Genomic DNA, 24,512 nt, shown 5'->3' with positions numbered 1-24,512 from the left:
TGTTTACACAAAATGTTGTTGTTAAGGAATTCCCACTATGGTCTCGAGAGAACAATCCTAACCCAAAGCTTGGAAAACAGTTTATAATCATGCCTTCATTCTCTTCAAGCAGAGGGTTTCGCACTCAACCAGCAGGAGATTGCTTGACCATACCATTAGGGATAGGGATTGAGATGATCTTGAAAGTCAGGTGAAGCCGAGACACATCCATACTAGAAGCCATTTGAACTTCCAACAAAAGGACTCGGTGGTGACCTAACTGAGTCCATCTTGTTCCCTTGGACCATCCCAATGTGATTAAGATCAACCCAATGCCTAGTCGTTTCGAGCTTTGTCTCGATCAGATGCATCAAAGGGCCAAAGGAGTGAGGGGAGGCTTAAAAAACTGCTAGAATGGCCACCGAAGGTAGTGTCCATTGGGAGAAGGGGCTGAAATGAGGTTTTTATTACTAGAAAGCATCCATTCAGATGACTATCTAGTGGTAAGCACATACCTGATGAGATCCCCATTTCCATCCTATTCATTCCTTAAATAGGCAAGTCCCTTACGTAAGTAAAGAAAAAGGTTTGGGATCAACTGCAAGTTACAAAGTCAAAGTAGTCGTGAGGCATCAAAGGTGTCCATGTGGAGAAGCAAAGGCTCCACATTACGAAATACTGAATTTGCATATAGAAAGACAATGGATCCATGTCTTATACCAATGTACAAAGAAATGCTAGAAGTAGCCACAAGTAAAAGAACATGAAAGATTAAGACTTATGTGGATAGCTTAATATCGGTGCTAGTCTTGCCCATAAGATAAGTAATGTTTGTGGTTCTTCTTTGACAAAGTAACTCCCTTGGGGTGCCCCTCATCTATTCTCGAGTCACAAGTCCACTACAAGGATATTATTGAAAAAAGTCAAAAAATGCTTGTTGCTTGGAAAGCTGTATGTTTATCTTTGGCTAGAAGAGTTATTCTGATTCAATCAGTGACATCTTCCATTCCAATATATACCATGTAGTCAGTAAAGCTACCAATTAGTGTTCATAAGTGGTTGGAATATCGTTAGTTTGATGCAATAAAACTCAGTTCGGTTCAGTCTTTGGTTAACAATGCCAGTGCCTTGACTACATTGAAGCATGTGTTGCAGCATCCCGTGAGGCTAATCCAGTAGAGAAGAGAATAACGAATTTGACTCACTTTAAAAGGGCCAAGTGTTATGGGAGCACATGCTTTAAAGCAATCGAGGGGGCGATAAATATGCAAGCGAACCTGATGCCACAGGGTTGAAGCCTTCGCATTCATTCTTTGCGTTGTACATAATGTTCTAGTATAGAATGCTGCTCGCGTACGTAGCCCTGCTCACTCTTCCTTTGTTGCTTTTGTGTGCGGCGAATTGTGCTGGCTGAGCAGTTTCTCATTCTGCTCCTATGGTGTGAGCAATTCCACCACTACTGATTGACCCAACTAACTAATCTCCCAAGTACAAAGCTAGCTTGATTGGGACTCACAAGATGGTTCATCAAAGGCCTTAATCTGCTAACAAATTTTTTTTTAGAAGTCACTTTGTAAACAGTATAACGCAAGCTAATAGGTTCGATGAACAGTCACTCACTTTTGACAGTTATACAATTCTAGAAGATGCTTTAGCATTGGGTCAATCATGTTTATTAAAAGGGGACAATAAGCAGTCTGTTAGCTAAATACTGGGAAGACTATAAGAGAAATTTCATGTCATTTGGTACTACAGTCTAGCGGTATTCATCTTTATTTGTAAGTGAGAGGTCTAAATTCGATTCTTGCCAAAGGCGAATTTGAACCACATTATTACTAGCCCATTGTGAGATTTAGCCTACTCTCCCACATATTGCTAGCCTATAGTGTAGACAATATCATTAAAAAAAAAGACAAATTTCATGAGACCAACACCTAATAAATGTCTTTATTTCCATTCAAACTCTCCATTAATTAGGTGAAAACTAAAAGAGTAATACTAGACTAAATTTGTAGATTAAATTTTGTAAACTAATGACATGGAAGTTGATGAATGAATTATTACTTAAACGTTGATAAACGTAGTCATTTTCTATTGATGACACATCATTTAGTTTGCAAATTTAATCTTCCTATCATTTCTTAAACTGAAAAGCAATGTCAGTAATAATATTTTCCCCCAACAAACCGTTGGACCCATTTATTTGGCTGCAGACAAGAAAAACACTAGAATAAATAAGTTTCCTCGACATATGTGAACAACCTCTGTTGACCAAATTGCTGTAAAATTGCAAAAAAATTATCAAGCTGCTGCAAATGGCTATCAAGGAATTCAAGACCCCTTCACAAATTCCAACACATCTTTTTCTCAAATAACCGCTTCTACATCTTCCTCGTACACTAAACACATCCCAATCCCAGATATCATCTCTTCCCGTATTGGTTTGTGCTTATGCTCAAATGAAAATTCAAGCTCGCTGATATTCTGCCACTCATTGCCAGTAAAGAATTCATGCCGTGGAAGGAAGAAGAACAAAAGGTGGTCTCTCCTTAAAAGATCGGTTCTCTGCTGGGCCATTAAACATGCTTTTCCATTGATGCTGAGTTTGAGGACATTTAAATAACGATGCATCCTCCCGAAGATCCCACACACCGCAAATCCCTTTAACTTCTGATCAGTAGACCACCCTGGATGTAGCTTGACGCTGATTGACAATCCCACACTTCTGTGAATGAAACACTCTGGAATTTCACTTCCAGGAACTACAAACAAGCATCCTAAACCAGGACGATGCGTACTCGTGCAAACTTGCACCTCCACCCGCTTGAAACAGTTAGCAAAAAGTTTAATCACGTCTACACGAGCTGATTCCAGTGCGTCGCAATTGTAAGCTTCAACACAGGATATTGTAGAAGGAAGCTCTGGGATTAATGTTTGAAGACTGTCGCAACTAGAGACACCAAGGTATTCAAGTTTGGAAAGTTGAAAAATACTCATGGGTAAGCTTGAAAGAGGATTTTCACTTAGATCCAAATACCTTAATGAGGAGAGGCAGCCGATATCATTTGGAATTCCTCCTTCCAAAAGATTGCAGTTACTTAGACTCAAGTGCGTTAAAGATTGCAAACCAGATAAAGAAGGCAACCGCAAATGTGCGCGACTTGGACTTCTTTTTTGATATCTGCCGAAATATAATTCCTTCATGTTTCTCAAAAGACCAATGGAAGAAGGTGGTTCAGTTATAGCAGTTTCACGCACATCAAGCCGTTCCAAACTCTCAACATGGCCCAAGCCTTCTGGCAACTTTTCAAGCCTCAAGCAAAAAGAAACATCAAGATCTTCCAGAGACTTTAAGCCAGATACACTTCTTGGAAGACGCACAAGGTTTTGGCAACCACTCAAGTTCATAACCTTAAGTCTTTCAAGCGTCCCCACGGATTGGTCAACTTCATACAGGTTGCAAAATTCAAGAATCAGACGCTCAAGATTTGGCATACCTCTGAAGTCGGGGGTTTCCACAAGATTTGGAGAGTTAGAAAGTTCAAGGGTTTTCAAATTGTATGAATGCTGTTATCAAGTGAAACCATAGCAAAATTAGCTTCGCATGATATTAATGTAGGTAATAAAAATCAATGAGTGAGAAAGGTACCTTTATTCCCTTCCAAAGATGTTCAAGGCGACTAAAGATCATGCGAAGTTCCACTAGATGCTCTGGACAGAAAGATGATGGCAAAGTTTTTAGAGGAAAGTTGTGCCATATAAGAAACCGCAAACTATTGGGAAGATATTCAAGCCCGTTAGAGAGGGTCGTATCATATAGCTTGAGGTATCTCAGTTTTTTCATCATCGAAAAGGATTTAGCATTCACTTGGACTGCTCCTTGCTCATCTGGGTCCATGATTATACATTCAATTGTTTCTGTTCCCTAGTCAACATGAATATATTCTAAGTCATAACATAAGGAAAGCTGTAACTAGTATAACACCATGTTGTACATAAGACATAATAGCGACTAGCAATCAAATTTATCATTGTAATAAAAGCCTCTTACAGTATTTTCGCTCAGGACATGATTGATGTCATCTCTACGCCACAACCTGCTACGCTTGCCTGGATCATCAGGAGATTCTCGACGAACAATTTCTTGACCCATTTCTTGGAGTAAATCATGCATCGATAGTTCACCGACTGAATTAACAGTTAAGAGAGATTTCTCAACAAGGACATCTATTCCAATATGTGCATTAAAACCGCTAGCTTCAAGTACCTCTCTTACTTGATCTTTCGCCTCTCCACTAAAGAAACATGCGATGTCTAGAAAAATTTTCTTCTCATTGTCATCTAAACCATCGTAACTTATTTTAAGTGTCTCAAAAACTTCTGAATTGCAAATTTTGCCTAGTTTATCCAACACACTTTTCCATGCTGTTAAATCTCTTCCGTGCAGAAAAGATCCCAAGACTTTAAGAGCTAGTGGAAGACTCTTGGCATAATTGGCCACACGATTTGACAAATGAACAAAACTTGGTTCAGGGCAATCTTTCTTAAAGGCATTCCAGCTAAAAAGTTGAAGAGAGTCATCGTTATTGAGTCCTTCAACCTCAAACCGTCTCTCCACTCCGTGTTTAAATAACAAATGCTCATCTCTTGTTGTAATGAGAACTCTGCTCCCCAATCCAAACCACTCTTGATTTCCAGCCAAATATTCTAATTGATGCAAATGGTTCACATCATCAAGAACTAAAAGAACCTTTTTGCCACGTAGAAACCTGCGTATCATTGCTGCTCCTTCATGAACCTCCCATATGTCAATCTTTTCCATCCCGATTTTACAAAGAAGTTGCTTTTGCAGGTGAGGTAGACCACCTTTTTCGACATTACTTCTAACATCAGCTAGAAATATTTGGAACTCAAACTCATGAGAGATTCTCTCGTACACAACTCTTGCGATAGTTGTCTTACCAATACCGCCCATCCCCCATATCCCAATAAAGCAGCCATGATTCACCTTTGCATCTAAACACAAATCAATAATTGGTTTCGACCTTGAATCGATTGCAACAAAGTCGCTCACATGACATAAAAATGTTGGGCGCAACTTATTCCATACCACTTGAACAATATCTTTGACAAGCTTTGCTTCAGACCTATGGAAAATAATAGAGTTAGATATAGTAGATGCGAAATGTTTTCACTATTTTTTGCATTGAGTCAAGCCAAAACACAATAATCACACACCTAAATGTTGAAGAAAATTGATGTTCCATCATAAAACTAATGGGCAATATCAAGAGTAGCCCAACTTACTTATAAGCACATGCAAGGTTCACCTCCCATCAATGTGAGATTCATTCTCAACACGCCCCCTCATGTGTGACAAATTTTTAAGCCTAACACGTGAACAACACAATGGGGTAGCGTGGAGTGCGTGTGGTCATTTGACTTCACATTGGGACAACATGCTCTGATACCATAAAGAAAGTTAAGGTTCCACCATAAACCAATTGGTAATATGGAGAGTAGCCCAACGTACTTATAAAAGCACGCAAAGTCCCTCCTCCCATTAATGTGGAATTCATTCTCAACATATATGATGTGCATTGTATAAGTATTATCCAACTATAGATGGAATTCTTTTAATGGCATTTATAGCTATGTTCATTGTAATTTGTGATATATTTCTATTCCTCAAACAGAAGTCACACTATGAGTATGGGTGTGTGGTTCTATGGGTGTGTGTGGGTGTGGGTGCAGGTGCGCGCGCGCGTCGTTAAATAAGGACATGGTTGCGAGAAAAATCAAAACATTACCAGTCCTTTGAATCCCACCCAGAGAAATTTGCCACTTTCGCTAAAGCATATTTCCAACTCCGCACCTTCTTTTCGTCTACCCTGTCTTTTTCATGTTTATTGAAGGCTTCTGCAAAACATCCTGTTTGCTTTCTTACATTAGAGGGATCAACATTATAAAAAATTGGTAGCACTGCTTCTCTTGCTTCCATGCATTTAAGAATATGTAAAAGTTCGTCCAAGCACCATGATGACGTTGCATAACTTTCCGAGAGAACAATGAGTGCAAATCTTGATTCTTCAATTGCAGTAACAAGTCCGGGAGAAATAGATTCCCCTTTTTGAAGTTTAGGGTCATCCCTAAAAGTTATTATTCCATGACTTTCCAGTGCAGTGTATAAGTGGTCTGTGAATCCCTTTCTAGAGTCTTCACCTCTAAAACTTAAAAATACATCATATTTCCATTGAGGAGTTGAAGGGGAGAAAAATGCACAGGAAACTCTGAAACGCTTCCGAGTGTAATCACCTCTAAAACTTAAAAAGACTTCAGGTTTCCATGGAGGACTTGAATGGTGGGGATATGTGCAGGAAGCAGTGAAACCCTTGCGGGCGTCATCACCTCTAAAACTCCAGAAGACATCATATTTCCATTGTGGAGTTGAAGTAGGAAAAGGTATACAGGTTCCTCCCATGCTCATCGCCACAGTACTCCCGAAAGGATTCATCATCATTTTAAGACTTGGCTCTTGGATCTACAGTGGACGAGAAGTTCTTTCTGTTGTGTGGTTTCTCTACTGCATAGAAAACACAAAATATGAATGAAACTTTGCAAATACACTACAAAGCAACAAAACATCGGTTGTTTTCTCTCTTTTTATTGCTTTTTGTGTCTTGGCTTCATCTTGTTCGGAATACACTACAAAGACAACACACAGATACATTAATGTATAAATGTTAGCATTTTGGTTATTGCCAATTCTAAACTGCAAAGTATAAATATATGCTTTAAGAACATACATGATCATGTTAGACATTAGTGCCTCTTTAACAGTACGACATCAATAACGAAATTCATTAATTAGAAACAAAGAGCAGAAAATAGCTAGGATTTGGAAAAGTAAAGAAAAGTGTCATGTGAGAAAGATTTCGGGAGTTAATTATACTGACCGTTGAGGTACAACCACTGAACTAACTATGTTTTTTTGCCTAAAACAAATGGGTAGCAGTTGGATTCTTTGGGACTTAATGAGAGGCATAAAGACAGGAGGAACTTGGTTTCATATTGCAAGTCATCATATTTAAAGTGCATTAGACAGCGTCTGAACAACTACGATCCTGTTTGTTAACAATTCTGTTTTTAGTTTTTATTTTTGTTAGATATATAAGGGAAATACATGGAAGACATGAGGATTAAAGAGTGGTGTAACCTGAAAACTAGAAACTGAAATCAATTTTAAGTAGATAAAAACTAGACTGAAATCAATTTTAAGTAGATGGAAAAGACTGAAGTTCAGGCTTACTTCTTTGGATCAATCTCCTAGATCAATATATTTTCGTTCGGTTTTAATTCATATTGCTACCCCATGTTATCCTGAGTTCTATGCAATATAAATTGAACTTTTAAGAAGCTGTCAAGGTATTTGTTGAACCCGGAATTAAGAGCAAGTGTGAGAATAGTAAACACTAGTGTGCTTGACTTTGTTTACCTTCTTCTTGTAAGGTGAATGTCCCTACTGGGCCTACTCCATAGAACTAGCTACCAACCTGCGAACGTAGCTCAAATTGAATGAATCACGTTAAATGTAGTTTTCGTGTTCTCATTTTCGCCTTTGTACAATTTTGAATTCGTTCTATCTAGGCACTAAAAGAATACACTGACAGCAGTAAAATTAATTAGAATAATATAGCAAAACATACAGCTATGGAAAAATTTGGAAGACAAATATGGAAAAACCCCCAAAAATATATATAGTTAGGGACGAGCATAACCTCGTTTCTTGGCAATTTGAACAGGGGGAACTTTCAATTGCTTGCCCTTCACCTCTTCAGATATGAAAATTAGCAGATGGTTAACTAAGCACTGAATTTACTTGTGCCAATTAAGATGCAGAAAAGACAGACGACCTTCTACTAAGATGCATTTTAAAAACCTGCGGGGGAAGCTTCCTCTCAAGCTGCATGTTCCTGCCGACTTGAAATAATAATTATTTGAAAACATTGATAAGGTGTATTGAGGTTGTTGGGTTGAATTAAAAAAACAAAGAAAGACCTGCAATATTAATCAATATCTCTAGGAAGGAATCTGAGCCATCATAAACGACGTTGGAATATTTTAACCAAATAGAGTCGAGAGCTTCGCCTGCAACCGACCTGCGTTGACTTTAGTGCTAAGTATTCACTTGGAACTCCTCGCACGTAATGTCATTTCGTAATCCTCCTTAAAATTACACATACCTAATTACTTGAACCTTTATTTTTCCTACTTGAACAAGAGTTGAGATACGTCCAACACTTTGACATTTTCACTTGGGAGTTTTTATTAACACTCTAAAAAAGTTATCATGCACTTATTTGAACATATATGTACGCGCCCAGATAAGCTCACCTTTTGGCGGGGTGGGCGGTATTCAATTCAACATCCAAACAAGAGGCATTTTCATTCTCATAACCACTTAGCTTCTAGGCCAAGGCATTTGTCATCCCTTGTTAAAGTAAAGCAAGTGTGCTTCAAGTCAAGCCAGTGCACTTCAATACGTAGTTAATTTACAAGTCGGCTCACTCGAGGTCGAACACGTCTTAATCCACGTGAGCCCAATTCATTTTCCTACCATGTTCACGGTCCAAAGGAGTTTTACAAAGTTAACAAAATTAGTGCTTGTGATGAAGCAGGAATAGAGTTTTCAAAGCTCAAATCTTGAGCGTGAAATGTCAAGAAGATCGTAGCAAAAGTCAAAAGCATATTAATTCCAAATCAAGGTCCATGGAGGCAATCAAGGTAGCGAGGATTGTAATGGGTTTGAATGAAATTAGAACACTATAAATAGGACCCTCTAGGTCATTTGTTAGGTCATCTCCAATGGAAATAGTTAAAGGTCCAAAAGCAAAAAAATGGTCTGATTCACTCAAAAACTCATCTCCAACCGATGGTTGAACTATAATTCTATGGATCCTACCAGGCCATTATTTGGCCAAAGAGGCATCAGGCTGGCCAAATGTAGCCCCCCTTTTAGCCTTTGGGGGCCGGGGAGGGGAGGAGGTCTAACTTCTCAGTTTGAATAATTGATTCAAATTTAACAACTAGATAACAAAATATCCAAAGATAATTTAATTAAATTAACCATTAAATTTGAAGTATAAACGTAAAACCAATAAATTGTTGAGGGGGCTATATTTAGCATATTCAGTTTGAGATGGTATATGAGTATGACATGACTGTTCATTTAAAAATAATTTTTTGCGGACTATAATTCTAGACAGGACTATATTGTGCCCTTTCGGTTGGAAATGACCTTAGGGTCCTGCTATTACATTTGTTACCCATATATTTGTATTTAGAAGTGCCTCATTCGCATTATTTGGAGCTACATTACTTTAGTTTTGTAATTTGTAAGGATTAGGATGTGTATTGGTAAAAGTGAAATCTAACATGTTCTTAACACATTCTTGACATTAAAGTCTTCCTATTCACATTGGCTTCACTTTTTTAATTAATTATTATTTTATTAATCCCACCTTTGGAGTTTTAGTCAAGTGAAAGCAAAAAGAAAGATGAGATATTACTGTACAAAGTCTCTTTCCAGTTCGTGTGGTTTTGAGTACAGGGAGATGAATTGGGGGCATTCTTGACTTTTGATTAGACTAGAAAATATGCGCGCACATTGTTGCTGGACTTGAATGCGCCAAGTTTAACTGAATGAATAAGACACATTTAACTTGAATAAATTAAACATAATCATGAATGAACAGAGGGATAGATGAGTAAAAGGAAACGGTAAGATAAGCAGCTTAGTTTTTATATGCATTCAACATAGCTGATATGAAAAGACATTGTACAATTAACAGAACAAAGTTGAACGTTCTTGATTACAAAATATGTGGTTGCAAAAAATCCTCTGTTTCCATAAGAAATAGAAGCAACATGCAGTTCACACATATATTGCCTCTGAAATTAAGATGGCAAAATATATGTCCTGCAGGCTAGCCGCTTGTTTTAGCAGTTAACAAAAAACTTTAAAAGTGTTTCGTTTTTTGTTTCAGCAGCTAAGCTTTCAAACACTAATGTTCAAAGAAAAAAAATGCAGGACGCCTATTTTCGTAAGAAACAGAAGCAAGATACAGTCCACACATATTTTGCCCTTGCAGTTAAGGTAGCAAAATATATGGCATGTAGGCCTAGCACCTATTTCAGCAGTTAACAAAAAACAAAAAAAAATGTTCCATTGTTTCAGCAAGTTTTCAAGCACATAGTAACTCCAAGAAAACAGAATGTTGGAAGATATAAAAACAATGCTAATTTCAACCATAAACTATCTCTGAAAAATTAATACCTCAATTTTGTTTTCCCAATCTAGTCCATAAATATTACGTAAAATTGAACCATCCTTGACAACAAACCGAGGAAGCTCCTTGAAAAGATCTACAGTGTTGTAAAACACCCCAATAAGAAGAATAAAATAAGATGCCAAGAATTCATGAGCAACTAATTATAAGATAAAGGAAAGACGGTCTCGCAACGAAGTGAAACTTTGCTTGCTATATATGGAGATGCATGCTATAAGAAAGATTTATTCCCCCATGTAGTAGGGCTGTTCTCTGTAATCTTAAGCTAACCCAAGTAGACTAATTATAATAATGCAAAATATATAAAGTCTGACTGTTTTTTAAACTGGGATTCGAAGAATCAATACCTTGTCATATAACTGTCTTCAACAATTACTGCAAGATCATCTTTCTAGCTATGCAACAAATCCAAATTGAGTACCATCGCATAATCTTGGGCTTACATTGTGGAAAACAGAAGCACTGCCATCGTTAAGAACAGTCAACGTTACTTGCCAAAATCATTAGAGAGTGAACAATTAGGACCATTTTTTCTGTCTAGCCATTTTAGTTGGCCTAACTCTATGTAATTGCTTCTAATAACATAATATTCTGATTGATATGAAAAGCATAGTTCCTCTAAAAAGGCTGGAATCATTCATACCTGCCAAACCCAGAGTAATCTGGTTCAAGATGTGAGAGACCACTTATTTCTGTGTAACCACCAGAAGTCTTACTCATCTGCCTCCCAATCCCCTCCAATCCTCCAACAGATGTATAAATGAAACAATGAAAATATATGGGAACTCAAAACTCAAATGACCTTTCTTCTTGCATGAGAACTCAAATTCAAAACTCAAAATGAAGTCTCATAAAAAAGTATAAAGCCATCTTATTTTTTCACTATATAAACAAATCACAGATGTAACTGTACACCCAGATAAAAAATTATTCAAATTCAGATAAAATTCGCATGAGTCATCCAAAATCAGAATTATATTAACATTTTTTATCCCTGGTTTACATTCCTGTTTACAACTATATTACACTTCTAAACTTTCTTGGTCATCACTTCAGAACTTCCGTCTTTTATTTATCATGATATACATGTTTCTCTGTTACAATTTGGAAAAATAAAAGTTGTTAATGTAAATGAATAACAGTTTTAGTGAAGTGAGTGATTTTCCTAATTGCTAAAATAATTGAGTAAATTTATGTGGTACTCAAATGCATTTAATAAGATTCATTAAAATAAAAATTGCAAGCTACCTGTTATCGTCATCATCAACTTTTTACAAACTTTATTTTGGTGCCAGCACGAACAGTCACAACCTTCGTAAATAACAATTGACAAAAACCTGTCTAGATTCAAGATAAATCCTCAATGACAGTCATATGATAAAATCTGCCATTCTTCTAGTAGCATTCTTGCAATAAATAAAAAAGAAAAAGACAACCATTGAGTTGCTTTCCTTCCAACTTCAATTCATCCACCATACATAAAACAACTACAGGCAGGAAATCGAAAAAATCTAATCATAAAATTTCCAGTGCATGCACCACGAAGCTCCATATACTGTCATATACCAGTCCCAAAATAAACTTAGGCAGAAACTTGTTGACCCTAAAAATTACAAAGCCGACGTGGCACGTAGGCCGAGTAACTAATAGGCTAACTACGTCCTTCAGTTGGATGCAGGGCGTGCCAACTCGTCGCCGAGCTCGGCCGAGGAGTAAAATTTGTTGATGTTGCGTTGAGAGCGTTGCTGACTTCTTTATCTTGCGACTGCGGCCGAGGAAGGAACAAATCTCAGGCCTTTGGATTCTCGAGCCTGAAGACAAGGCTACTAGTTTGGCGAAGTTCACAAATCGTCAGCGCCCGATTCGGTCATAGTGATTATATTCGTAAGAGTATAAGCACGTCGAATCGACACTAGACTATACGGACACAAGTATTCAAAGGTGATGTATGTCATGATGGTGAATGTGGTTCGACCGTCAGAATGCCGAACTCTGAAACTCACTTGTGAGCATCCAATCATAAAATCACTCGGCGTCCAACACACCGAATGTCATAACTTGTAACACCTTACTTTGCCGAGAAGGCTAATAAGATGACCTTTGCCAATATGGATTCGAAAACCCTTCTTGACCGAGACTTGGATAGGTAACCAGTCGGCCTCGACGCAGTGCTGTTTATCCAAACTGAAGGTGCTCCTTGGTCGGCTGATTCTACGACAACAGTGATGTTTATCCAAACTGAAGGTGTTCGCGGTTGCCTTTACAGTGCTGTTTATCCAAATTGAAGATTTGTCGGCGAGAAAAAGAAAATAAAAAATCTCAAGATGTTTGAGAGGTTTTGCGCAGGGCAATCATGTGTTCAATTGAAGGTCCCGAATTGTTGCATGATGTCTTGTATTTATAGCACCAACTCCTTCTTGAGATCGAGTTAAAATCATATATAGATTGGGACTTCTTGCTCCGTTCCAACTTTGCTTCGACCAATCCTACCCCCATTAGGACTTTGAACTCACCCATTTTTTAGGCTTTATTCATTGTTGGTCGAGAATCCTAATTGCACTAGGACTTCCTCGACCCCCTTTTCTTATATGAGCTTACTCTTCTTGTGATAGGACTCAACCATCCCTGTTGAATGGCCCGGAATCACCAGACAGCTCATAGTGTTTTGAAACGACTTTGGGCCGAGAACAAACCTACACTCGGCCCAACAATATTATTTTGGGCCCAAACAAAACTATACACCATAAACTTTCTCAAAGATACAATGTCCGGCTTGTATACTACTCAGAAGACATAATCCATCGAAAATTAATCTGCAAGAAGGATAAAGAAAATTTACCTTAACAGCACCATTAAAAAGATGGGAATCCTGGAGATATTTTTGTTCAACTTGAATGGAAAATCAACAGAATTTCAAATTTCAAACAGTGAGCATTTTTCAAACCCAAAATTTGAATCATCACAAAACGAATTCAATGCAACCATTATGCTCAAGGGAAATTTATTGTAACAAAATTCAAACGGATAGCAATCATGTCCGTGGATACCTATGACTTTTCTTATAACAACTTGATAGGTCCAATCCCAAATTCTGTCATTTTCCTAAAGATGTTCCAATTTCTCAAAATCTTAAATCCAACTACATTTCTCAATGACCAAATGGCCACATATGAGAACCAAAACAAAGCCTTGAAGGGGGGAAGAAGAAAGGAAAAAAAAAAAAAAAAAACAGAGGAAAGGTACTGTTCGGCTCCTGCAGTAATGATTTACCTAACAAAAGTTTCCATTTTGTTGGAGGTTTAGGAACTGGCAGCTGTAGAAAGCAATAGAATATGTCATTGGTAGTCAGTCAGATCTTATGCTTAAGAATCCATAGCAACTCCTAAATCAATTACAGAAAAAAAACCAGCAGTATCAACAACCTTTTTGCATACACTAACATTTTAGTCAACCAATTTACATGATAAGAACTGTAAATTGGCATCATGACAAAAGGAGATCAACAAAAATCTCGACAATTACCTGAAAATACCATTCTACTTCTTTTCAATTGTGAAGCACTCTACATGTATTCACTATTAAATGCTTATATATATGATCAAACCTATCAAAACAACATCGTTTAACAACCATCATAAAAAATACATCCAAAATTAAAATTAGTACTAAGAAACTAAAATAAAAGCAAGAAAAATAAAAATTGAAAATTGATAGGACTTACAAATGCCCATCTTTTCTTCCTTCCAGAAAACTCCAGAAACAATGAGATAAAGAGTTCCAAAAATAAGAAATATAAGCATTTTTCCAACTTTACTGTGTCTCCTACCGAAAAAATGAAATATTAATGTTGCATAATAGAAGAGAAAACAACGGTAGATTGCTTTTATGCGCTGCATTTTTCCAACTTACCCCAATATAACAGCATTCCACAGCATTATATTGTTATAGCCTGGAGCGCCCGGCTAATCCCTGCAGGCGGGTCCTGTTGCAACCTCTTGAAGTCTCTCATCAGCCTCTTCCTTGCAATAGTCGACGTCACTAATTAGCTACCACCCATATATCATGAACCCAATTTAATACTGTATTTAAGATTAACTATGCATTGAGCAAAAACCAATTTCATTTTTTTTCCAATGCCTGCCAAAACATCAAAACCCACATTTCTACACCAAATTGCACACAAAAAGATATTGAGGCAACTCATTAGCGCAAAATGAGGAATACCTACGTATGAAAAAGTTGTACTCTCCTACATTGAACTCGATAACCTTTTGGTAGACTATCTCATCAACAAATAGGAGGTATCAGTTCAATCATTAATTTATAAAGAAATAGAATTGAAGGAGGTCAACAATGTAATCCATTTTTTTTTTTTTAATTTTTTTTAGCAGTTCATTGGATTTCTATATTTCTCAATCTTTCAAGATACAACAAGAAATGGTAGATGAAAAATCAACACCGATTCCTTAGTCGATAGAATTAAAACGAACATTTTAAGTTTCTGTCTAGAAATCCAGAAGGAACAACATCATACCCTTCTTTTTTTATATGATTAAGGAAAGGAAGAACAACGATCTGTTCTTCCTCAATTGAAACGCCCCAAACCTGTCCCCCTCCCCCCAAATACAAACTCTACATGTGGATGAAAAAACATCTTCAACCCATTGCATATTTCTAAGTCCAGCTACGTGCAGTGGATTCGTACTTGGCTCGATCAGTTTTGTACATGTGGGCAATCTCCGGCACGAGAGGGTCATCAGGATTTGGGTCAGTCAGCAATGAGCAGATTGAGAGCAATACCTTAGGTATCGTTGTTGCAACGGAGGGACTGAGGGACTAAGACGGAGGACGGAGCGGAGCAAGATGCTCTTTTCGGATGAAACAGGGGAAGAAGAAGGAGACGGAGGGTATAATGTATTCCGTGCTATGTGAAGATCCGGGTGAGGTGGACGACCCACATCGTCCCGTAACAGCTGTTCAACCTTTTAGGCGCACCAAACGTGGGCGGACTTTGTCCCACTTATCCGCTCGTCAAAAACGGTACTTAGATAGGTAAGTGCTGGTCCATGGGAGTCAAGACAATGCTCCGTGCATTGACCGGGAAGACCTTAGTCCTCCTGCATATGGGCTATCAGGGGGTCCCATAATCGTTGCTTGCCAATGAAACATGTCTTCAGCCACAGGACCTGCGCTGCAATAAGTTGGAGGATCCTTCTGCAAATCCTTGAGCTTTTTCAAGATGCGCTTCGACGCCATGACGAAACCGAACCACTCACAAATCACAACTCAAAACCTGCAACCCAGGGCCGCAAAATCTGAGAGATCGGATGGAAATAGCGGCAGCAGAAGGAAACGGGTATGTAGCAGATCCGGAGCTCCACCTCCCAAAGCTTCCGCTACCACCAATCGCTCGTTTCGATCGAGACCCCCCAATATTTTGATAACTCATATAGTCCATTGATAGCTTCATATTGTCTTAAATCAATTCTTACATACAATTAACAATATAGGTTGTATATTTATATGTATAAGCCATCAAATTACCTATCAGCACCCCCAAAATAAACCTTTATGATGCCACTAAGAAGCTTAAACCTGAATCAAATGTCACTGTTGGACAAAAATAACTCAATATTTACTAATTGAATGTAGAGATTGTATTGCATAATATGCCTACTTCATATAATTGCTAATCAAAAGGCAAAATTGCTTATCTTTATGGAACATCAATTTTCCAGGTGTCTGATGCATCAAGAAAAGCCAAAGACAATTGCAAAGTAAAAAGGTGAAGTACATGGCAGCGGTTCAGGGGAAGATATTGTAGGGTGCAAGGACTCAAGCATACATGCCAATTTAAAGGTCATGTATAAAGTAAATCATGCGCTCATGCGCTCATTAAAACAACATTAAGTTGCATCTCACTATATTTATGAGTTTTCTATGATGAACAATCGAAGGCAAGAGATTAAAGCAGCAACAATCTACCATTAGAATGGCTTACAATATACAATCTTTTGAGATTTTACTACTTGTACAACATGAACTAACCGGCATCAAATCACTTACCCCAACCCAACAAAAATCACAACTCAACAAATCATTTGCCCCAAAAAATCGCGAAGAACAAACCTGCATCAATAGGCAAAGCAAAAAATTATAATAAATCAACAATTGTCAAATAAAAAAGAGAATGTATTTAAGGTTGAAAGAGAGCAGGCTTAACATTTTGTCCTGGTAATTATATTCCAACTCTTCCATGTATAGCAATTATATTCTAACACTTCCAAATAAGCATTTTTTTTTTCAATCAACACTTCTCAACATCCACTGGAACATCCATAACACCATCATCACAACTCCTACATTTCTAAATGGTTTTCTCCTATTTTAATTAACTCCACATCCTTTAAATTAATATGATATGAATACAAAATTAATATGGAACAAAAATCTATACTACATCATGAAAGTGCAAACACATGTTAAAGCTATGCAATGCACTAAACTATCCATTATGCACACCTTTGTTATCCATGTATCACATTCACATGCCTTTTCATTAAATACTCAAATCAATGCAAACAAAATTAGTTTAGATACTTATTCAACAATGTTACTAATAAATACTTGTTATCAAGAAGGAAACTAAAACGCAAAGTTGTAATCTCACTAAACCTAATAAGTCGCAATGAAACCCCTTTGCAAAATAGCTCATGAGCACGATCAAGCACCTGACGCCTTAAGGTCGTTAAAGTCCAAAAAATTCTTTTTCATCAACACCACTGCTAGTCCATATGCTTGGCACCACGTTGCCAAACTCAGATGCTTGATCTTTCTCCAAATGCTCTATTACCTATGATTTCCAATCAGAGTAAGCAACATTATAGACCAATTATAGTACAATGGGGGCACTTGATTTTTATGAAAACAGGAATATTTACAGGTTTTATGTGGCAAAACTTTATAAAGACGGGTTTGAAAGAAAAATATGTTAGAAATTACCTCTAACCAAGCGCCAATATCAAATGCATTCAATCGGGAATCAAAATTTGTAATTGAACCATCACAAAGAATTGCAGATTTCATGGCTGATGTACTTGGCATCTAAATTTGAGTCAAACTTGGAATGAAGTATCTGGAATATTAACAGAAATTAAGATTCATGGCTAAGGTAAAGTATTTAACTAAACAAACTTTATGGAAAAACAAACAAAGAACAATATCTTAAATCAGCACACTTATACATAAGGAAGAAACAGTTCTATTTTGTTTCTTGTACCTACCATAACCTAGCACCACACGGATAAGGTTCATCCAAACAAATGATCCTTTAAAATTAGATAAAACCACTACTAATGCTCCCAACCATAAATTAGAACAAACTCTTAGTCTTAAAAAAAAAAAAGTGTATCACATGTCTACTGGCAAGGCAAGATGTCACCCACTAGGTTTTCTAGGTGACAAAATCACCAGCAACTAACTATATGTATATGAGCCGGAATACCTATCAACAAAATTTAATTAAAATCTTCACTTGGGTAATTGAAAAGAGAAGATTAAAATACCCCAAGAATACTAATTAACACCGTAATTACATCAGGAAAAACCCAAGTTTCAAAAACCTAAACACTATAATTATATTGGGAAAAATCCTATATCCTTCATTGCAACAAACCCCAAAACCCAATTACTGTTCTGGGTGGCATACACATATTTTTATTATAAGAAAAAAGTAACCCCAATAACAAATTAAGCAGAGAAATCAGTTTATAATCCCTAAATACTGGAAAGAAGGAATCTTTGAACGGGAAGCTTCCGGGTGGCATACAGAGATTTTTATTATAAGAAAAATGAAACCCTAATCCCATATTAAGCAGAGAAATCACTTCATAATCCCTAAATACTGGAAAGAAGGAATTTTTGAAAGGGAAGCTCACCTGCAATCATAAGGCATGAGCACAGACGACTTCGGAGGCTGCAAACAAAGGCCCAAAGAACGAAAAACCAGGGTCTCCTGAAACTGAAAGCAGAACTAAATTAAACCACCACACGTAGAATCCCAGGCTACAAACTGGCATGGTTATGGTTCATCTGCTGCCACATTGACATGGTTCATCTACTGCCACAACAATCGCAGTACCAGTTTCCATTGGTAGAATTATAGTAACAATATACAGAAACAAAGAAATTATCTTTGCATCTCGCATATCAACTGTCATAAAATGCATCAACCAATCAACTAACAAATAAAAAACAAAGATAAAAAAACGAATGCTTTCCATTCAACAGAAAAAGTCTACATAAAGATAAATTGGAATGATAAACATACAAAATTTAACTTTGCACTTCACAAAATTTGTTTGAAATCACTAATTACCATTAGAACAACTTCATAATGAAAAAACATTACACTAAAATTTTAGAAATTGTTACTTACCAGTCTTCAGAAGCATCTTTACGATTTCTAAATATTTTTCCAAAAAAAGTAGAAAGATGAATACAAACCTCCTCGGATGGATATGCTAATAGGATCATCCAGTCGACTAGACCTGTAAACGGGTCGGGTTTACTGGGTTTGGTTCGGGTTTAACTCGACCCGTTAATTTAACGGGTCACCCGAACCCAACCCGTTAAGGTAACGAGTTACCCAAACCCAACCCGTTAATTTAATAAGTCACCCATTTCACACGTTAACACCTGTTAACAATTGTTTTTTTCTTTTTTTTTTTTTGTTTTTTAACATTTCATCCAAATCAAATACAACCCCATTTTGTATAGTAGAAGTGGACTTTCTATCAATTTTATACGTTCATAATCTGAGGGGTTGGCGTTTTCAGGCAGAGAACCGTTTCGCCAATCATCAACATCTCTAGGACCAAGGTTTGGAGAAGCAGCAGCCGCAGTAAGATAGGCAACCAAAATAATCAAATGACTATTAGCCCTCGGAAAAATCCTCTCGTAGGTTTCGAGATTAAGAACATCCCTCCCATCAGTAGAAGACTTCATCCACAAGGGTTCATTGGTCTGCAAAAGCCTAAGCAACTCTTCCATGGCATTTGCAGCAATGTCAGTCATGAGGGACTTATCCATGTTCGAAAACCCATTAGGCTGGTAAGGTAAATTGGGCATGGAAGATGAAGCACTCCCAGGTAGAAGATCAAGATCAAGATCAAGCGAAGGTCCGACCATCACTTGACTTCCAAAACTTGCCATTGATAAGTCCAAAGACGAAATATAAATAGGCTAAATTGGTGGGAGCTGGGAAATTGGCCTTCCAACGTATTTTGCAGCAATACAGTATTGTCAATACCAGACACTATATCTAACTGCAAATGAATGAAAGAGTGAAAATTTGAAATTACACAAAAGTTCTCAATAACGGGTGTTAACGGGTTTCGCGGGTTGACCTAAAATGACCCGTTAAATAACGAGTGATTAACGGGTTAACTCATTAATGACCCGACCCGTTTAGCACTCACCCGAATACCAATTTTAACGGGTCGGGTTGAAAATGCCAGGTCTACAGTCGACCATCAAATACTTCCAAAGATAATGACAGAAGTGGTGTCTCAATTACAAGCTTCTCCGAGAGCCCCCTGTGAGAAAAAAAAAGAAAGGTAAAAATCAAAACTTGCCTCTGCCAAATCGGAAAACCCCTACAAACCACACAATTAGAAAAATTAAATATTTTTTTTCTAAAATTAGAAGAGAAAAATAGAATGATCGTGGAAAATCCTAAAAATTAAGAAAAATAAAAGCCAAAATTATAGATCTAGAGAAAAAAATTACCCAAAGTTCCACTCAGCACAAACATAAGGGCCAATGCGAAGGTGAGCATAGAGCCTTGCCTTCTGCATGGTCTGGAGAAACCTCACCAGATTATACCTCCCTTTAAAATTGTACTAAAACCCAGCATAAATCCAGAAGGTGAAATTAACTATAAAACCAAATATACAAAAGTATTCGTTTCAGATCTAAATTCATACCCCTTTATACTGGCTCCAAGATGGCTTTTTGTCATAGCCATGTCCAAGACAATGCACCCAAGACTCCATACATCTACAGCAAGGTTTGCACCACCTGAGTTCTGTATAACCTGGGCAAGCAACCGAAATGAAGACTTAGTAAACGTAAAAACATCAAAAAGCATGCCACGGAGGAGAAAAATACAGTAACAAAAAAAAAACACTGAACCTCACAAGCTTATCCTGTGAAGCTCCATTTGATTGCTCTATTCTTCATTAAGAAGATTGGTACCTATTCAGATACATTACAAACTTCATTTAATTAAAGAAAACAAAAGCCAGAAATGTAGAAATCCAACACAATTAACGTAAAGAGAAGCATATGAGATCATTAAAATAACATACTAATACTACAATGTAATCAAACAATGATTATTCGACATTAAAACTAAGCCAAACCGATGCGTAACTTGTTAAGTTGGGGGAACAAAAACCTTTGAACTTTGTGCATAAAAGCACACATGTTGAGACAACTGTGAAAACACTATTAACAACCTAAGCAATAATTAACTCACAATTTAGTTCCATCAATATGATAGACATACCCAACCGTCAACAGACTAACAAAAGCAAAAATAAACCCTCCCTAGAAATAGCCCAATGGTAGGATTATGTAGTCCGACTGTGCTGCACTAAATAAGAAAATATCAAAGTGATCAATGCTAATCTAAAGCTTTCTCCTTTCCCAAACACAGCAAGAATCGGAACGTGCATTGTCAATTTCGAGAAATTCACAGAAAAAGAGAAGACAGGGATAGAGTAGTACAAACCTCAGATCGACTGGCCTCGATCCTCTAGATTCCCTCATTATTGTAGCAGAAATCGACAAAAGCATATATACAATGACATTTTATCAGCCACTGGTTGGACCACGTTTATTACCTGCCATAAACGGAGAAACAATGACATTCTATGTCCCTTGGTCTCCATGTATATTGCAAAGTCATTTATGAGTGAGACAGGATTTGAGGTGAAGTTTTGAATACCCTTATGGAATGAGGTATAGCTGTGATTTGCTACATATTGAGGTTTGTACGAGCCAGAGTTGGGCTATCTTGAAGGAATCATTCTATGATCCTTGTTGAACTTAGGTTTCAGTTCGGGATGCAAAATCCAGCACCTCTCCTCTACGTGACCTACAATGTCACAGTAACTGCACTTCAAGTGTGGATTTTTACTCTTGTAAGGCCTGCTATTTGTGGATTTTTACACAGTAACTGCACTTCAAGTGTGAATTGACATTGGATATTAGGATACGACAATTAGTGGTGGAATCAAAGCCTTAAGAGTTTTCTTACATTTGTTTTCAACCATATTTCTGCTTATTCATTGTGTAGGTTTAAATTTTCTTCGATACAAATCCAATCTTTATTTCAATTCATTAAGTAATAGTTATAGACTCAATTGGTAATTCAACCCCGGTGGATTCGATCTAGTATTTACAAATTTCTACCATAACTGATTCGTGCACTTGCGATTAAATTTAGTTTGAATTAATCTATTTACTAGGTTGGTTTAAATTCACATCACTAGCCATAGTTTTGCTTTAGATCACTCGCTTTCCATTCTACACTAGGTAAAATTTATCTTTTTAATTATTTTTTGTAATTCGCTTTAATTTCATGTTTGCATTGCACTTCAATTCAATGATTTAAAGTCTATATCACCATTTTAATTTTGTAATTTCGACTTATTTTCCACCTCGCACTTCAAATTTTAATTTAGATTATTATAGTTTACATTTGAGTTCCTTTTCAAATCAATCCCCACAACCAGTTCGCTCAGATTGATACGATTCATCATAAACACTCAGGTCACCTACAAAACCCCGATAACCAAATCCACTATCCATTCATTATATCTATCACATGCAAGTATCTCGACCTACCGATTTCTCGCCCATCACAAAAACATACGAATTCACACATCATGTAACAAGACCCATCAAAGTCCTTGCACATAAGGCACAGGGATCCACGACCAAGACGCGTTCCTTCCTCAATATGCACAATGGTTTTGAAAGAAGTCAAACAAAGCGCCAATTACATTTTACTCAATTGGCCTCCAAGCTATGAGTTAGCATGCTTGCAACACAAACTTGAAGGACCAAGAGATTTTGAAATCCTCAGCTCTGCAATTGAGATCGATTTTGAGACTAACATCTATTGGCACGCCCTTTGAGACTGGACACACTATTGTTATATGTCGAAAGACATGAAAATTCGGCTTTCATGAATGCCTAAGAAATTTAATGCTAAAATTAAAGGTGGGTTCAATTCATTTGGTTCGGTTGTTTGCCAAAACTGAAAAACCAAATGGAAATTATTTTTCGGTTTGGATCGATTTTGTTTTCTTCGGTTCTTTTCTTGGTTTGGTTTGTTTTCAGTTCCATTTGGTTTCAGTTCAATTTTGATATTTTTTAACAAATTTGAAAATTGGTTTAAAAAATAAAAAATAAAATATGAAAAATCATAGCAAGGAGGATGAGAGAAGTATGTGCTATAAACTTCGATGTGGTTCTCCAAGTTTGCAAAAATACCGTCGCACAAGAGTTGATTAAGAAGTTGTCCAAGCAGATGGACTAGGATTCTCTCTCCTCTTCTTTCCATCCCCTCCTCTCACACTCTTTATTTTGCCTTTATTTTTCTATAAAAAATTAATACAAGATATTGACGTGGCTTAACCGTGACCGTTCAAATAGGAGGAGAGAGAATGAGAGGACAAAAAGAGGGGAAAGAACCCTAATCCCCAAGCAGATGAGGCAAGACAGGCGCATCCCCACTTGATCCGTGTGAGGAGAAATTTTTAGGTGTGCCGGGAACACCATGCCACGTGGTGTTCCCTCACACATAAAAATTTAGTTTTATTTTTTTATTGAAATAAAAAATTGAAGTATATTCAAAATGTCAAATTTTTATGTGTGAGGGAACACCACGTGGCATGGTGTTCCCGGCACACCTAAAAATTTCTCCCGTGTGAGGGCTGACAACACAATCAAGTACAATGCAAAACGTAAGCACTGATGTCACGCCAAACTCAGACTCTAAGGTGCTTTGGTACAGAGCCTTATAAGAAAACTTGTAAAATGACGTTGTTTTAAGACAACTGGTTTAGCTTTCAAATCGCTAAAATCGAAATTGAAGTACTTAAGTTCGATTCGGTTTTCTAATTCAGTTCGGTTTTTTTATTCATTTTTATTCAACTTTAGTTCAATTTATTTTAATTTTTTTATTTTTTGAATCCACCCTAGTTCAAGTAAAAAAAAAAAGTAATAATTACATTTCATCTAAATTAAGAAAAATAATCCAAACTTCTAAATCACGCCCCGACCAAATCTCCTTCGTTGCTAGTCTCCCACTTAACACCGGGTGCTGCTAGGGAGACCAAATTTGATACGCCCCGACCCCGATATTCTTAAATACCAGGATAGGCACGTGTTGGCCAACACCCAAAAGTGACGAAGCCATTTTAATATGCATGTAAGTGATAACGGTAAACGAAAGTAAGTAAAATATGTAAATATAAAGAAGTAAGCAAATGCGAAAAACGTGTTCAGAGCATACAACTAATCAAGAATAACGTGAAAGAATTATTATAAAAATGTACGAACAAAGGAATGAGTCCTACACTGGGAAGACTTGAATATACCTGTGCGAGAGTGCCCTAACGCCGAAATCGTACGCCTCGATTCTAAATCCTGAAGGGGCGCAAAACAAAGTGTGAGTGAACCAAAGTTTATAATATAATAATAAATAAAATCGTTTTTCTTTTGAACATACTTACCCCCTGTTTTGAAAAGCTCATATAATATTACATAATATGTTTGTAGGCATGTAAATTTCATTGCATACAAATGATGCATCACAAGGCTCCATGTGGCATATAACTCATCACAAATGGACAAGTCATCAATGACATGTGGCACAAATCAAGCTAAGGAAATGTAAAACATTCCTAAAATTCGGCAAAAGGGAGAAAATCCCTCTTAAAATTGGCAAGGGGCCCAAATTGCTCTCAAAACCGGAAAGAAAGTTAAAGCATCTTCATAAAACAAGCAAGAATTGAAGATTGCTCAAAAAATAGGCAATAATAAGGCCTATAAATTTCGGCCAATATGAGGAAGGTGGCTGAAATTAAGACACAAAACATGCATAAATTC

General features: G+C 37.1%; 1 protein-coding gene across 2 annotated transcripts in view; it reads right to left on the bottom strand.

Moving 5' to 3' along the window:
- Nucleotides 1–2,156: 2,156 nt before the first annotated feature.
- LOC103962950 (TMV resistance protein N-like) overlaps nucleotides 2,157–24,512 on the bottom strand; it is a 31,284-nt gene continuing 8,928 nt past the window's right edge. For both annotated transcript variants that reach the window (XM_048583117.1, XM_048583116.1), the window contains 3 exons: nucleotides 4,031–5,126; nucleotides 3,629–3,904; nucleotides 2,157–3,546 (listed from right to left, as the gene is read on the bottom strand). In XM_048583117.1, coding sequence (XP_048439074.1) covers nucleotides 2,347–3,546; nucleotides 3,629–3,904; nucleotides 4,031–5,126 — 2,572 coding nt within the window. In that variant the 3' untranslated portion in view covers nucleotides 2,157–2,346. The remainder of the gene's footprint in view (nucleotides 3,547–3,628; nucleotides 3,905–4,030; nucleotides 5,127–24,512) is intronic.

This window comes from the organism of the source record quoted next, unplaced genomic scaffold (genome assembly GCF_019419815.1).
Source record: "Pyrus x bretschneideri cultivar Hongxiangsu unplaced genomic scaffold, Pyrus_bretschneideri_v1 Contig2, whole genome shotgun sequence".
Classification (NCBI taxonomy): Eukaryota; Viridiplantae; Streptophyta; class Magnoliopsida; order Rosales; family Rosaceae; genus Pyrus; species Pyrus x bretschneideri.
This window is presented reverse-complemented; position numbering and strand designations above follow the sequence as displayed.